The 16,527-nt window shown below is 33.0% G+C and overlaps 2 protein-coding genes across 4 annotated transcripts; both read left to right on the top strand.

Moving 5' to 3' along the window:
• Positions 1 to 882: 882 nt before the first annotated feature.
• On the top strand, positions 883 to 5,842 carry LOC118062295 (phosphatidylglycerophosphate phosphatase 1, chloroplastic/mitochondrial). Of its 3 annotated transcripts, XM_073409614.1 has the most exons (6): positions 883 to 1,426; positions 1,538 to 1,615; positions 1,810 to 1,883; positions 1,979 to 2,086; positions 3,096 to 3,255; positions 5,072 to 5,397. In XM_073409614.1, the coding sequence occupies exons 1-5, from the start codon at positions 1,126 to 1,128 to the stop codon at positions 3,210 to 3,212; spliced, it is 678 nt and encodes a 225-aa protein (XP_073265715.1). In that variant the 5' UTR covers positions 883 to 1,125; the 3' UTR covers positions 3,213 to 3,255; positions 5,072 to 5,397. The 3 variants fall into 3 exon arrangements, with proteins under 3 accessions (XP_073265715.1, XP_073265716.1, XP_034931907.2); XM_073409615.1 differs by lacking the exons at positions 3,096 to 3,255; positions 5,072 to 5,397 and adding an exon at positions 5,476 to 5,842 and having other exon boundaries at positions 883 to 1,294; XM_035076016.2 differs by lacking the exons at positions 3,096 to 3,255; positions 5,072 to 5,397 and adding an exon at positions 5,476 to 5,842.
• Positions 5,843 to 14,148: 8,306 nt separating this feature from the next.
• LOC118062246 (uncharacterized) lies at positions 14,149 to 15,780 on the top strand. The gene is made up of 3 exons (XM_035075982.2): positions 14,149 to 14,380; positions 14,742 to 15,093; positions 15,216 to 15,780. Exons 1-3 carry the CDS (start codon positions 14,218 to 14,220, stop codon positions 15,544 to 15,546), a joined length of 846 nt encoding a protein of 281 aa, XP_034931873.1. The 5' UTR covers positions 14,149 to 14,217; the 3' UTR covers positions 15,547 to 15,780.
• Positions 15,781 to 16,527: the final 747 nt, after the last annotated feature.

Below are 16,527 nucleotides of genomic sequence, written 5' to 3'. Positions count from 1 at the left end.
CATTTTTCATCTCTAATAGGCTCAGGCAACTTGCCTAAGCTTAACTTTCCCTTGAGAATTTTTTCAGCTTTTGATATTTTATAATGATTCAATATATATTAGTTTGAGTAAATACAACTTAAAAAATTATAAAAGTAAAATTACATTTTAACCCAATTTCTCAACAAAAGATAAGATTTATAAATTATAAATACATAATTAATCCTTCAAACGTTAGGTTTACAATATTTTTATTCTCAACAATTATAGCATATATATTTTAAAAGTTTATCTCAATAAAATATTATTATATTTTTTAAAAATATTTATTTAAATGTTTAAGAATCTTCATATCTTAAAAAAAAGAAAAGAATTTTTTTTTTTTTTTTTTTTACATTTAGTAGCTGCCAAAACTGAAGTAACATGTGATAAGCCAGTTACCAAAGATTCTAGGCCTGTGATTTTTCTTTAATTAGGAAAATTAGCAATAATATGAGGCTCAAAGCCCAAAATCTAATAGCATGTAGCTCAGAACGGGCCACAGCCACAGGCTGGCCTGTGAAATAAAAAATGCGGCTCTTTACTCCCTTCCCTTGATAAAATGAATATTTAAAACACAAAAATCAGCCAACTATAAAAGGCTGTTTCGAAATACTTTTTCAAAATATTTTAAAAAAATTTAAATTTTTTTTTATTTTTTATTTTATTTTGAATTAACATGTTTTTGATATTTTAAAACTATTTTTAAAAAATAAAAAAAATATTATTATTATATATTTTTAAATAAAAAATATTTTAAAAAATAACAATAATCACACGCTAATGTTACTAGTACTCACCCCTTACCCAACTGTTCTGTTCCTGTACCTCTTGACTTCCATGCCCATCGTTCCCATCTCAGAATCGTAGAGCCCACCTGCTTTTCCTCTTCACATCACCAAACCCACTCCAAAAATATCTGTTGCCTCACTCTCCACCCCACAAGCAATTGTAAAAGCAACAACAAAGAGCAAAAAGATTCCCAAACTCACGATAATAAAAGCTACCCTGAACCTGATCACTAACCAAATCCCAGAAACCAAAAACCAAGAAATTGAAGAAATAGGAGACACTCAAACAGGGAATCATAGAAGACTTTTATCAAACATGTGGTGGAAAGACTTGAGAGCTACTTTAAGCCAAAGAATCAACGTTGAAGGAATTGGTTCGTCGGCTTCCGTGCTTGTTAAGGACCAGCATTTGGCTCTGCCTCATGTTTTGGTGCCTGATGTAAGGTACATTGATTGGGGAGAGTTGCAAAGGAGAGGCTTTAAAGGTGTGGTTTTTGATAAGGATAATACTATCACCGTGCCTTACTCTTTGACAATTTGGGACCCTCTTGATGCGTCCATTGAGAGGTGTAAATCTGTTTTTGGGAATGATATCGCTGTGTTTAGTAACTCTGCTGGTAGCTTTGCCATGACCCTTTTGTTATTTGATCTTTTTTGTTGTTTGCGATTTTATTTTTTGATGGTAGGCTACTAAGCTTTGTTCGTGTGCTGTTGCTGTAATGAGTCAGGTCTCTTCGAGTACGATCATGACGGTTCAAAAGCCAGTGCACTTGAGAAGGCAATTGGAATTAAAGTAATAAGGCACAGTAAGTTTCTTCTCTGCCAATTTGAGCTTTAATTTTAATGGAAAACTTATTATTTTTTTATTTTATATGGTTATGCAATTGGGAAGCTGACATTTTTTTTTTTTTTTTTTTGACGATTGTGAATAATTTGCTTAGTTAACATGCTGTCCATTGAACTACTTGAAAATATTAATCATTCACATATTACACTACAGGGGTAAAGAAACCTGCTGGAACAGCTGAAGAAATTGAAAAGCACTTTGGCTGCAAATCCTCACAACTTGTAATGGTATATGCAAACTACATGAGCTGCTTTGAGTTGTTGCTCTGGTTTCTTTTTGTTCATTGTATGTGAATAGTATACTTGTGTGATGCAAATTACAGGTGGGTGATCGGCCCTTCACAGACATTGTTTATGGAAACCAAAATGGCTTTTTGACGATATTAACGAAGCCACTGAGTCTTGCGGAGGAACCATTCATTGTTAGGCAGGTTAGTCATCTTCTATTTGAGACACTGAATTTGATTTTTTTGGCATCCATGAAAAATAAGAAAAACATGGGGAGTTGTATTTTGAATAGATATATGCTATTTTCTATTTTATGGATGAAAAGATCCTGCAAAAGGTTTCAATGTGAAATAAGGCTGTTTAAGTGTTGTGAATGTGATGCCATTAACAGCCTGTTGTTTTTATTTATCGGAGGATATCACTTTCTTTCAATAAGTTTTTAGTTGTATGCAGTTGAGGCTGTCCATTATTTGTCTTCTGTCCAGCGAGAAGGTTTTTTTTCTGCATTGCTGATGGCTTGCCTTTCCCTTTGAAATATTCATCATTACCTCTGCTTTATCCCTCCTTGAAAATTGTACCTCGGTTTTCGATAATCCTCATGTGGGTCTCACTCCCTGATCTTGCTTGTGTGATGCCTGCTGTGTTTTTTGCTTTCGCATCTTTGTTTATGATTTTTGTGTCATTTAGGAGCAAAAGAATGTAGAACATTTATAGTAGCCTAACTCATTGATATATTGTGTTATAAGAATTTTCCTTAAGATGCCATGGAAGTTAAAATCGACTCATGGATGTGACATGATAGCTGTACCTTATAAAGATAGCTATTTAAGTTGCTTTACCATACTGAGAAATTGTACATTTGCGTTTACTCATAGAACTACTTAAAAGATTAGACAAGTTCTGCTTGACCGGTCTTCTGTATATTGTGTTTCTTCTTCCATTTTTTAGCTGAGGATTACTGCTGCTGCCTTGTAGCATGTGGCCCTTTTTACTTCTTGTATCTACCTTTCTTATTTCAAAATAAAAAGAGCAAAATAAAAGATTGACAAAATATTTTTGGAACTGAAGCAGGCATTGTCTGCTAGTTACTTCTCATCGCTAATACTTTTGGTTCTGCATTGTTGAAATCTCAGAGAATTAGAAGAAAAAGTTAGTAGTTTGTTCTAGCTTCCACAGAATACTTGATTGATTGGATGAAATAAATGTTCACAGGTGCGGAAACTAGAAATGTCTCTTATGAACTATTGGCTTAAAAGAGGAATGAAGCCAATCAGTCATAATCTACTACCAGATGCCATGGAATGTGTAAAAGATCCACCAACTTTGTAGGAAAACTTTGGTGCAAAATCTTGTAGCTACCAATGATTCTCAGGTTATTTCTTGTCATCAAATTTTGTTTATTTAATTGATTAATTGATGTCCAATATGACTTTTTGTGTCAATCACAATTTGAGTGAGAAATTTCCAAAAGAAAGACTGGTGATGGAAAGCCAAATCTTTTTAATTGATGAAGGCCCTATTAGATTGACAGATTTCATCTTGGAATGATCATAAACCACATTCAAGCAATTTACAGGGCATTTTTTTTCTCCTATAGGAGAGTCACTCATCCAGGGATGATTAACATCATCAAATATATACAATAGGTTGTTATTTATGCTGACATCATCATTTTTTTCCTTGCATTGTGAACTGTTACTTCGAGTCAGAGGACATGTTCTTTTATTCTTCTAAATTTTCATGGTTAACACGATGACATCTAATTGTATACATACATGAGTGTGTGGACAAGTATGTAGACAGATACCCTACATAAGTTGTGTAATTTGTGATAGATCATTAGGACAGTGATCAAAACCTCCCAACATTTTTGTGGTTTTTTACGGCTTAATACTAAAGAAAACATTAAGATAAGGTGTTGCTGTCATCTGAATACAGAGACTTTGCCTATTCATGTATGGATCGATGACATCATAAAAAATTCTTTTGGTTCTCATGTATGCTTTTGATACATGTTCTAGCATCTAACCTTTCAGACTACATTTTCTATGAGATATTTGAAAAGAAAAATATTAATCTATATTCTGCCAAGCCAGGATGTAGCTTTTAGACGTAATGAGATCAGGACTTGTGTGAGGAATAAATTCTTTCCAAACATTCCATGATATTTGGATTGGTGTTAGGGATAAAAGCCTTTGAAAACTGAACCATACAATGATGCTTTTTTCTTTCTGATACATGTTAGCATCTAATCTTTCAGACTACATTTTCTATGAGATATTTGAAAAGAAAAATATTAATCTATATTCTACCAAGCCAGGATGTATCTTTTAGACGTAATAAGATTGGGACGTATGCGAGGAATAAATTATTTCCAAACATTCCATGATATTTGGAGTGGTGTAAGGTATAAAAAACCCTTTGAAAACTGAACCATACAATGATGCTTTTTTCTTTCTGCTTGTTTTGGTTCTTTATTTGTTATTCTATTGTCTTTTTAATCTAAGATTTTCTGCACTGGTGAAACAAATACTTTCTGTATTCTAGTACTAAGTTACTCTGTGATGAAAAATCACATGACCAAGTACATATAGGGAGGACGTGTCTGGTGATTTTAGACACCTTTAGGGATATTGAGGTATTAACCAATATTGTATTATTAGTATTAAATTGAGGGAAGATGGGATTGACATTTCTGGAGTTGGGTTACAAATTGAAGGGGTCTAGATTAGTTCCATCTTGAAGTAGGCTGTGCTGGTAGCCTTTAGAATCCATTGTGCTTGAAATGCTTGCTTATGTCCGTGCAAATATATATCAAGTTGAAAGAAAAAGGTTTTTGTCCGGGCCTGCTATGAATACATTAGTGCATTCTCAGACATCCCAAGAGATTATATATATGATTGTAGATGTGAGATCCAGCGCAAGATTAGCCCCCTCATAATGCTGTAAAAAGTAAAACCTAGTTTGTAGGACATGATTCTTTGAAGAATTGAACATTTGTGTGCAAAGTATCTAAATCCTGCTGTTGGTTCTACTCTAAAAAATGACTTCTTAGAAACTTTGATGGGCATTCCATGGGAAGGGAATGGGAGAGGATCCATGGTGATTTGCTCATCAGGGCAGAGTAAGGACCAATTGTAAAGAGTTACAACAAAGTGGATGAAAATGAGGATATTCAATTTTGCCAGGTGGTTTCCTGCGCAAAGTCTTGGTCCTCCTCCAAAGGAAAGGCAAAGCATATGGTGGAATTGGCTTCTCAAATCTGCTTGGACTGAAAGTTAGAGGATCCTTGAAATCCTCTTTCATTGTAGTGGGTGCGGTATGTTGTCCACGGAACCTGCAGAAGACCAGATGAAATTAGATCTATGATGAATTGTTTGTTAAGATATTTGAAGGCTAATTTCCGGTAAACATGCATTTTTCTGTTGCCGCATGTTTTCTCCAATATCTGGAATGCTTGTAATCAAGCCACCCTTGAACTGTGTTATATAAGCGTTTTTTTTTTTTTTTTTTTTTTTTGAGAAAGCATGAAGATTGGGCCACGGGTAATCTTTTCAATGTTTGAGGCTTTGAGCTCTGTTTTGTGTACCAGCATCAAGGAAAGAAGGATTCAGAACAGATGCGCACCTTCCACCCTTCAGGAATAGTGAATCCTTCGCATTCAATGTCAACGATAGCTTTTCTAAAGGAGCCAAAGATAGGTGGGAAAAGCCGCAAGCTTTCACGTGCAACTTGCCGTGTATGTTTCATCTTCATGTCTTCCAATGTTAGATGCTCTACAGGTTTCCTCTTGCTCATTATGTCAACAATGTTCTGCCAAGAGTAATAATATACACTGCATTTAGTAGAATCATGGGAAGAAAGCGCTTCCTAAGTGAGTTCATTAAATTCACTTTCAAGTCTGAATTGTATTTATTTTCATATAATTTGTCTTAGGGATGCCCCTCCGATTTTGGAAATTTTCTTTGTAACCTAAAATTCTGAAAGCAAAGAGTACCTTGAAGGAGGAGAGAATGGCAGTCTGGATGCTCAGCTGGCATTTTGAAAGTCACGGCAACGGAAAAGGATGCTGTGTCATGAGCTGCAAACACTAGCAAAACCACATTATCAATAACCTCCTCTTCACTGATCTCCCCACTCACCAACTGGGAAAGTAATATTCCTTCATCACCCCCGAGCCCGCTTTCCTCCTCCTTCCTCTTCTCACATGCCACTTTAATCAACTTTTCTTTTCTCTTTGCTTGCTTTCTTAGCTCCTGAAAACTTGGAACCATGAAATGAAACAGGTGGTGCGAAAACTCCGTCCAAAACTCTCTCAAAAGCATTCGGTGTTCCAGGCTAAAAATATGATTTGAATTTTTTGAATTTTTTTGATGTGCTGATGTCAAAAATAATTTTTAAAAAATAAAAAAAAATCATTGGCATGCATTTCAGCACAAAAAGTTATTTGAAAAGCAATTGCTACCACACTGCCAAATACGCTCGTAGGAGGCAACTATTCAAGTGGCTTGCGTTACACTGTTGCCCGAATTAAAAAAATTTCAACATTTAAAAAGTCGAGACAATTCAGATTAAATTAACTAAAACATGGTTTGAGATATGAGAACAAAAAAAATTACAAAAAAAAAAAATTAAAAAGTTCAAGAACTAATAATGAATACTCAAGATAAAAACCAAAAAGAAAAATTTTAAAAAATACAACACCAAAGAAGAATACCCAAGTCATCTCTAAGTAATTTGACGAAATGATAACCCGTGATATGAAATCGGGATAAATTTTTTTTTTAAAAGGATGACTTAGTAAAAAAACTAAAGTTCAATTAAAAAAAGGTCAAAATAATGGTAAATTAATCCAAGTTAACTTTACTAACCCGCGCTCAAAATAATCAAACAATAAGAAAAGTGAAAAAAAATCTTAAAGGAAAATAATTTAATATAAAATGATGAAATTGAAAAAAATAATAAAAAAAAATTAAGAAAAAAATTTGAATTAACTTAATTAATTTGTCACACACGCTGCATGAGATAAAAAAAAAAATGATTCCATGAATGCATCAGTGCTGCTGCCCTTGCTTTTCCTTGATGGAATTCATGCCCATGAACTGAACCGATGTAGGAGGCCATTATTTAAGTGGCTTACGTTACTTCACGGGCCAAATCAAAAGTTTTTTAACATTAAAAAAATATATTCTAAGTGATGATAATCCGAGATAATCTGAATTAAATTAACTAAAACACAAATTGAGATATGAGACCAAAATTTTTTGAAAAAAAAACAAAAGAAAATTGTAAAATTTAATGTTTAATAACCTAATACTCAAGATAAAAACCAAAAAAGAAAACTTCAAAAAATACAACACCAAAGAAGAAAACCCAAGCAATCTCAGAATAATTTAGCGAAACGACAACTTGCGACATGAAATCAGGATAAAAAAAAAAATTAAATGATGACTTAGTAAAAAAACCAAAGTTTAATAAAGAAAAAGAGAGGTCAAAATAATCTTAAGTCAATCCAAGTTAATTTTACCAATCCGTTCTCGGAATAACCAAACAATAAGAAAAGTGAAAAAACAAAAAATCTTAAGGGAAAATAATATAATGCAAAATGATAAATTTTAAAAACAAAACATAATAAAAAAAATTAAGGGAAAAAAATCCGAGTGTACTCGGGTTAACTCAATTAACTTATCACACACGACATGAGATCATGATAAAAAAACAAAAAATTAGACCTCTAAAAGAATGGCCTAACTAAAAGGCCCAAGTTAAATAAAAAAACAAAAAACACTATGAACAAAAATGCAAGTTGATCCAGGTTAACTTGATCAACTCCCTCTCGAAATACCAAAATAGAAAAGAGAAGCAAAAAAAAATGACAAAACTAAAGGGAAAATAATTTAATGTAAAATGATAAAATTAAAAAAAAAATATAAGTCATAAAAAAATTAAGAAAAAAAATAGACTTTACCCAAGTTAACTCGATTGATCCGCCACTCACGACATAAGACCGGGGATAAAAAAAAAAAATAGACTTTCAAAAAAAGAACTTAGCGAAAAAGACCGAAGTTAAATAAAAAAAACATTAAATAAAAAAATGCAAGCTAATCTAGGTTCACTTGATTAACCCACTGGGAGAACCCAACAAGAAAAAAAAAAAAAGAGAAAATCACATAGTTCAAGGGTCAATAATTAAATGTCAAATGATGAATTAAAAAAAAAATTCAAAAAAAAAAAACAAGGTTAAAAAATATAAGGCAACTATGGTTAACTTGACTAACCTATTACCTGGGATATGAAATCATGATAATTCAACAAAAAAAAAAAACACAAAAAATAATCAAACTAAGGGCTTAATAATCAAATGTTAAATGATGAATTTGAAAAAAATATTCTATTAGAAGGTAACCATGAAAAAAATAACAAAGTAAAATATCCAAATATAAAATAACTTAAAACCTAAATAATGCAGACCAAATATAGTATAAAAATATAAAAGAAAATAATTAGGGGCTAAATTAAAAAAAAATAAAAAAATGATAAAAAAAAAAGTTAATGAAAGAATAAGGACCGAAACTGGATAAAAAACCAAATAAAATTAAATGTTGATAGATAAAATTAAAAAAAAATAAATCAAGAAAAAAAATAAGAATATAGAAATCAAAAGAATAAGAACAATAAATGAATTAAAAAACAAATATAATAAAATTAAAATGGATGGAATTTAAAAAATAATAATAAAGAAAAGTATAAAATATATAAATAGAGCAATTAAAAGTAGAGGGATCAAATCAAATAAAATAAATTAAATTGAATAAAATATCAAGTGATGAAATTAAAAAAAATAAAATATCAAAAGCCAAATAAACAGTTTGCCAAAACTATAATTTTTATTTATAAAAATATTAAAAAAAAAAGAGTTATGTAATCACATCTCATAATTTACTTATGAAAAATCATATATGGTGACAACAATAAAAATAATTAACTACAACAAAATTTAATCGAAGTTACAAAAAGAGGTAAAAAAAACCCACATCTACTATCATTAAAAAATTCAATCCTCAAGCTGTTCATGTCTTTCTAATTATGCAGATATTTATTTATATCCACCGTTTCACCTTGTATTTATTCACTTATGATTAATGTTTAAAATTTAAACATCAACAATTCTAGGAAAAAAAAGAAGAAGAAGTTTTATATGATGTGGGACAACTGAAAATGTAACATTTGCTATTTGTTCTACTGTGAACCATTTTTTTTTTTCATTTAATTGAATTGGGTAATTTACTTTCAGACAGTGTTTTAAGACCCGGGCAACCCGGGTCTGTGGCCGGGCCGGGTCTAAGCAAAAAACAGGCTGGGAATTGGCCCGGTCGACTCGGAGGGTCGACCCGGGACCCGGCCGGCACGGCCAAACCCGGCTGAGACCCGGTTTATTTTTTTTTATATCCTCATGCCCGAAAACAACGTCATTTTGGTCTTTTACAATTAAAAGACCAAAACGACAAGAGCAGAGCGACGAATGCATTGCAGAGCAGAGAAGTGAGAAGAAGACCTAATTAATTTCAAGAATTTGTCAAACCTATTTCACTCTCAGTTGCGAAGAAGAGCAGATGAGCAAAAAACTTTTGAATTCTTGATTGCCGTTTCAATTCTAAGCATAAGGTTAGATGAGTTTTTACTTGTTTCTTTTTTCTTTCACCTTTCGCTATACTCTGTTTCATTTTCTTTTCTCTGTTGAAATTGCAGGAGAGTATAACAGTGGTGAACTGTTCTGGTGGAAGCACTGATAAAGAAACAAAGAGCCCAAATGAGAAAATGCCTCAGAAAGTTGCAATGTACTGCACAGGAGGAATTCGATGTGAAAAGGCTTCGAGTGTTCTCCTTTATAAAGGTTTCAGAGAAGTGATTTTCTATTTGAATTCTTTCTTCTGCCATGCATTTTTGATGAACCTACTGGTGTTTGATAAACATGATCTTGTACCTTGTCGTCACATACTGAAGGTGATCTTTTGATTAGTTTTATAGTGTGTTCAGGTTTTAATTTTTAATGAATCCACAAATCATGCACTGTAATAGCAGAGGCTAATTTCCTTTCCATTTCTAGATTCAGACTTAATTATAGAATTCAGAGTTCAAACTTAATTATAGATCTAGTACTATTTTTTGTTTTTTGTTGAGATATATGTTAATTGTGTTCTTCACACAAAAAAAAAAAAAAAAAAAAAAAAAATATATATATATATATATATATATAGTTTTTTTTTTGGGTTGACCGGGTTAACTTATCTAACCTATAATTCTATCACTTGACCGGATCAACGATCAAATCGGGTTTCAAAATTATGCTAAGTGAACTTGGAGTGTTCATTGCTTTGAAGTGGATATGGGCAAGAAATAAATGAGAGTCATGAAGATGCCGAGCCAGATTTCAATATGTGTTGTCTATTCTATCCCTCCAGTATTTTTATTTATTTATATTTTAGCATAGTTAAAGAATAAAAAATTCATATAATGAATATTTATAAAAAAATTTAACCAATCGGATATATCTAACTCGTGTAAATAAATAAATAAAATTAACTAAACACATAAAAACTGTTTTTCAATCAATAATAATTTCAACAAAAGTTTAAATCAAATATATATTTTAATATAATTTAGGATAATAATTTATTTGAGAAATGTGATTACAGTTATTTTTTAAAATATTTTTTATTTATAAATATATTAAAATAATATTTTTTTATTTTTTAAAAATTAATTTTGATATTAACGCATTAAAAAATTAAAAAATATAAAAAAATATTAATTTTAAGTAAAGAAAAAAAATAAAAAAATAAAAACATTTTAAAAACATTTTTAAACATAAAAATTAATATTAAACCAACTTTTTATAAGCTACAACCGCAAAAACCAACGAACGGTTGAATTAGCATGTGGGCCACTGTAAAATCATGGGCCCCAAAAACTTTACCTCGCATGGAAATAGTGGGTGACAGTGACTTACGATTAATATGCAAGAGAGCTGGCAGGCAAAGCTAATGAGGTGATTCATATTAATTCCTGTTTCTGTATTTTAAAAATATTTTAAAAAAAATTTATTTTTTTTTTTATTTTTTTATTAATTTTAAATTAATATATTTTTAATTTTTTTTTTTAAAATTATTTTGATATGTTAATATTAAAAATAATTTTTAAAAAATAAAAAAATATTATTAATATATATTTTAACACAAAAACTTATTTAAAAAATTATGAGAACTACACTGCCGTGTTCATGTGGGACTTGGGCTTTCCTATCCTCGACAGACCAGAACTCTATAATGTATTACAGAAATGGCCAAGCAGTCTTCTACACTCAAAAATAAATTTTCACTTAAATAGGCCACAGCCCACAGCCATCCTTAAAAGGAGAGAGAGAGGGAAAAAAAAATAGTTTCAATTTATTTCGGTCGATGCCAATATAAGTTTGCAAGATAGGAGTGATGGAATATATTTTGGATTGAAATCTCTCGATCCTTTTAAATTTTAAAATCTAAAAATTTGAAACATTAGTAGTTGTATGTTAAAGAATTATTGGTCAAAGACAGTTTTGCTGTCATCGTCATCCAAGGCAACAGAGCCCTGAATTGACACCAGCTTTGCTGTATTTTATTAACTCATCTCCTAACGCTTGTGTTCTGCCTCAACTACTTCTCTGTCACAATCATTAAGGTGACAGCTTCTAATTTCAGAATTATGGGTCCCTTTTCCCTTAGGATGCCAATTGCCATGGTTTTTGAAGGTTTTTTTTTTTTTTTTTTTATCACATTCCTGTAGCCTGCGTTTGTCTGCTTATATTGAAGTTGCAACGATGACAACTATGGAGCAACAGGCTGTGCTGCCAAGAGACACCATTTTATATTTTCGTAAAGATTAGTACAAGATCTAAATATCCCAACAAGATCTTGTTCTTGTTTTCAATGGCCTGGTCTGGTCTACGACGAAGAAAATTAATTTATTTGAAAACGTACGTGATCTGAAATGGTAATAAAACCAATTACTGGATGGAGGTTGTGGGCAAGCGCGCAGGGCTCAAATCTTTATGGTCTATCGAACCACCATAATTCTTGGGCTCAATATTTGTTAGCTTGTCTGATGAGAGAGAGAATAGAAGGTACCTGCCCCTCTCCCTCTCCTATTTCGACAGAGTTAATTTATTAATTAGAAGAAATACATTTCATATCTAGCTCAAGTTTAAAACGGGACCGGCTGAACGGAGACTTTGAAAAAAAAGAGAAAACAACCCAGTCCTGAACTCAACAGCTTAAAGTCTAGGGATAATGAAACAGGATGAAGGGTTCATCCCTTGGCATGGAGCAAGTTGAGACATGCGTTTCGATCATTTCTCCTGAGGTTGAAACTAAATGCTACATTGATAACTAGGGGATGTTGCAGCACCAGCAGGTCTTACAGGAAATGATAAACAAAGAAATTAGGAGACATTATGATGTTTCGAACCTCCCAGTATCACAGTGGATGCCTATTCCACTGTGCTTCGTGATTAACCAGTTTGAGTATTAGTTGTTTAAGTTTTGCTGCTTGATCTTATTGTCTTTGCACAAATTTTGATGGATTCAAAAATCATGTCGATGCCGAAACTTTTGAGACTACGTACTCCCTGTAGATGAATCACAGCCTGTTAATTGAAGGCAACTTGGTCCCAGATCACTGTACGAGCTTGTTCTATAATCTTGTCAAATGGGTGCAGGTAGAGATTAGGTCATAGAATTCTGCCCCATTATTTTGTTTGCTCTTGTTCTCAATGATTCCCGATTCCGTCTCGCTTCTAGTGAACCATGAGCTAAGTCTGCGATCGAGCTTCTCTTTGGATTTGGAAGGACACGCATTCAGGAATAATCTTTGCAGAAATTAAACTGGTTCCTACCAAGAGAGCCAGGAATGTTTTTTGTCCTAAGCTATTAAATAATCATATAAATATTTTTTAAGATTGATTATTAACTCATATATATAAATTTTTGAAATTAATTGTAAAGTTTTAATTTAAATACACTATTCAAAATATTAAAAAATAAATTTGAAAGTACATAAAATTAAAGCGAAAGTAAAAATAAACTCATTATTAAAGTTACATCCTTCGATGTTTTGTGAAATATAATTCATCTATAATCGAATCTGAATTGATATTGTAACAATCTCTCAACCGGGATAAAATAACAATCTCATGTCAACTAGAAAACAAAGTAATTAATTTTTTTTTCTTTTTTAATTCCTTCTTCCTTCACTTGATTCTTCCCTAGATTAATGTTTTATAAGTTGGACTTTGTAAGTTTACAAGGTTATTCTCTCACTTCTTATTTTTTTTCTTGGAATTTTTTTATGTTTTTCCCTTACTTTTTTCTATTTCTCTTTCGCCTTTTATTTTCTTTCTTCTATTCTGGTTCTGCTCAGTCGGCAACATATAAAAGAAAGGAGGAGCTGATTTGTTTTATTTTTTAATGGTAAATAACCATTTTACTCTTAATGAGTTATTTTGTTTTTATTTGACGTTTTTTTTTTTTTGTTAGCACTACCAAGCTCTGTTCATCCAAAACTCTTAACTAGATTTTATTCAATATATTATAAGATCCCTCATAAAATTTTAACTCGATCTAATGGTCGGATTGAAAATTACATCCAATAACGTAAAACTGATCAAATTGTGATTTTTCATCAAATTTTTAAATTTCTCTAAAAATTCTGAAATTTTAACCCAAGTTAAAGTATCATATTAGAAGACTCCATACAAATTTTCAGAATTTTTAATAATTTAATTGAAAATTATAAATTTTTTTTACATAAAACTAGTTAAAAAATATTGATAAAGTCTTGATCCAGGTTAAAACCCACCCTAGTCTTTACCCTGCCTCCGCCTATGGTTCCTACTATACATCCTTAGAGTTTGGATAATGACAGCTCCCGCTGCTAGAATAATTCATGCTACAGTAACCTTGGCAAAACCTAGATGGCAATGACAATTAACACATCAAGCTGACAAGTTCAATCCCCACAACAATCCATTATCACGAGTGATCAGCTTATGGAAGTTAAAACTATAAGTATGTCGTGGGTGAAATAAGACGAGGGAAGGGGTGGATCTGCACCATCGCATCAATACAAGTCATTAATAGCCTTATTAATGCTCCTGCAACACATCAACTAACCACATACTCTTTCACCTGCTAATATTTACTTCCCTCTGTCAACTCTATATAATCACCTGTCCTTCACTGGAGAAAGCATCTTTCAGTCATCTCTTATCTTCCTTCTACTCCTCTCCGAGCATACAGAGATGGAGAAGCAGAAGAGCAATCAGGCTCCAATGTTGATGTGGGTTTTGGTCGCTGGCTTGGTTTCCCACAACTTGGCCTTCCCTGTCTTGGCCACAACCTTTGAAGATCAAAAGAACTACTACTACTCCCCACCAGACCCCCATTCAAGAAGCCCCCCTTCTGGTCTCCATCTCTCTCTCTCTCTCTCTCTCTCTCTATATATATATATATATATATATATATATATATATCACACAGGCAATCGCGCTCTAAACTACAGTACTTGCACCCTATATATGTTGCATGCACGACCTACTTTCTTCTTACTAAGTAGCTAGATAATTTGTAAATTATGTGTTCGCGTGTCTTCATGCTATTATATATAGGATTTTTTTTTTTACTATATATGCAAGTGATAGTGGGAAGAAAATGTTCATATCTGATCAAATCACTAAGAGGATTCAGCTAAAGAAACCTCTGTAAATCTACTTCACTTCTTTCTTCCAATATCTAGACTGTTAACGGTTCAAATTCTAATTGGCAGGTTCACACACCCCTTCCCATGGAACTACACCTTCACATGGCTCAGGAGGTAGCTCTGGTGGCACACCATCTCACCCAACACCATCAACCCCTTCAGGTGGAAGCCACAACCCAACACCATCAACCCCTTCAGGTGGAAATTGTGGAACCCCACCAAGAGTTCCTACTCCATCAATACCATCAAACCCTCCTCGAGGTGGTGGATACTACCCCACCCCTCCGACCACTGGAGGCAGCCCGCCTACACCAGTGATCAGTGTAAGCCCACCAACCACCCCAAGTATCATTCCAGGCACCCCTTTCACCCCCACGCCTCCTTTCATTCCTGATCCTAATTCACCCTTCTCATGCAAGTAAGTTTCTATTATTCACCTCGAATCTAAACTATATGAAATAGATTAAATATATACATCTATCATCATGCAGTGTCCATATATTAACAACTAACAACTGACACGTATGTTTTTTTTTTCAGTTACTGGAGAACTCACCCTACGCTAATATGGGGTGTTTTGGGCTGGTGGGGAACAATGGGAAACGCATTTGGTGTTGGTAGCTTGCCAGGATTTGGAACGAGTATGACCGTGCAGCAAGCACTTTCAAACACACGTACTGATGGGTACGGAACACTCTACCGAGAAGGTACTGCTTCCTTGCTCAACTCCATGGTAAGCAACAGGTTCCCTTTCACAACCAGGCAAGTCAGGGAGAATTTCATTTCTGCACTCGCCTCCAACAAGGCTGCAGGAGCCCAGGGACATCTCTTCAAGCTGGCCAATGAGGGCAGACTCAAGCCTAGAGCCTGATGAGAGATTATCTTTTGCTTATGTTCACTGTTCAGTTGGTGCAAAGCATAATTAATTAGTGTATCTTTTGTGGTGTGTGCTTTTTAATTGGGTTCTTATTTGACCTAGTGTCTTATGATCAACGTTGATGTCATATTTATATTCAAGGATAGAAACTATGTTGACATTTGAATGCTTAAGTTGATGTTTTCTTATTTAGTCTTAAATAAGATTCATGGTTCGAATTCAATTCCATTTTTGTTCTTGTCAATAAAAATGTGCTACTGGGTTAGCAGTGCATAGACTTCTGACAGATTTTTATAAATAATAAAAGCCCAAAAAGAGAGTCTGCGACTCCAAATACACATGAAGTATCTATACAGGAGATCAGTATAAGAAATATGCTGCATGATAGTTGGAACTTGCAGAAAAATACAAGGTACAGTTTGTCAAAATCCCAATATGGATTTTATATATCCTTAATAATAATAATATATATATAAAAAAAAAAAACATCCCGCCATGGCCTAGCTGTCAGTCTAAGAAATGGCAGCAAACGAGGCAAGCTAGGTTACTACCAGAGAGTAAATGAGAATTGAATGGGCTTTATGTAAGGCAGCAAGCAGTGCAGAAAAACACTTACTGCATAGCACAGCTGGAGGAATTAACTCAAACCCTACTTATTTATGAGAAATCTGAACATGCATGGATAAGGCTGTCAAAGGAATCCAAGATGAACGTGCACCAAGGTCAAAATACATCTAGGCCTGTGATTATCATTGTTAAATCACAACATCTAGAGGAAGATTTGTGCCTCAGCTTAAGATGACCAGAGGAGCATTTTATGAACACAAATATCAAGAAACAATGGACGATAGGTGAAAAGAAAAGGCTTTAATAAGTTTTTTTTTCTTCTAACAAATAACCAATATAATTTATTTCTTCTTTCCTTGTTTCTTGATGTACGAACAGTTGAACACTGAGCACTGACTGTGTGGTGTT

The sequence above is a fragment of the Populus alba genome, chromosome 5, assembly GCF_005239225.2.
Source record: "Populus alba chromosome 5, ASM523922v2, whole genome shotgun sequence".
NCBI classification, from domain to species: domain Eukaryota; kingdom Viridiplantae; phylum Streptophyta; class Magnoliopsida; order Malpighiales; family Salicaceae; genus Populus; species Populus alba.
The sequence above is the reverse complement of the archived record's forward strand: the minus strand, read 5'-3'. Positions and strand labels throughout refer to the sequence as shown.

Bases quoted from the DNA above. Each gene is read 5' to 3' on its own strand.
- LOC118062295 (XM_035076016.2), top strand. From the start codon at position 1,126: ATGTGGTGGAAAGACTTGAGAGCTACTTTAAGCCAAAGAATCAACGTT. The intron at 1,616-1,809 runs GTAAGTTTCTTC...ATTACACTACAG, and splicing joins AATTAAAGTAATAAGGCACA to GGGTAAAGAAACCTGCTGGA. The intron at 2,087-5,475 runs GTTAGTCATCTT...TTTGTGTACCAG, and splicing joins AACCATTCATTGTTAGGCAG to CATCAAGGAAAGAAGGATTC.
- LOC118062246 (XM_035075982.2), top strand. From the start codon at position 14,218: ATGGAGAAGCAGAAGAGCAATCAGGCTCCAATGTTGATGTGGGTTTTG. The intron at 14,381-14,741 runs GTCTCCATCTCT...TCTAATTGGCAG, and splicing joins TTCAAGAAGCCCCCCTTCTG to GTTCACACACCCCTTCCCAT. The intron at 15,094-15,215 runs GTAAGTTTCTAT...TTTTTTTTTCAG, and splicing joins AATTCACCCTTCTCATGCAA to TTACTGGAGAACTCACCCTA.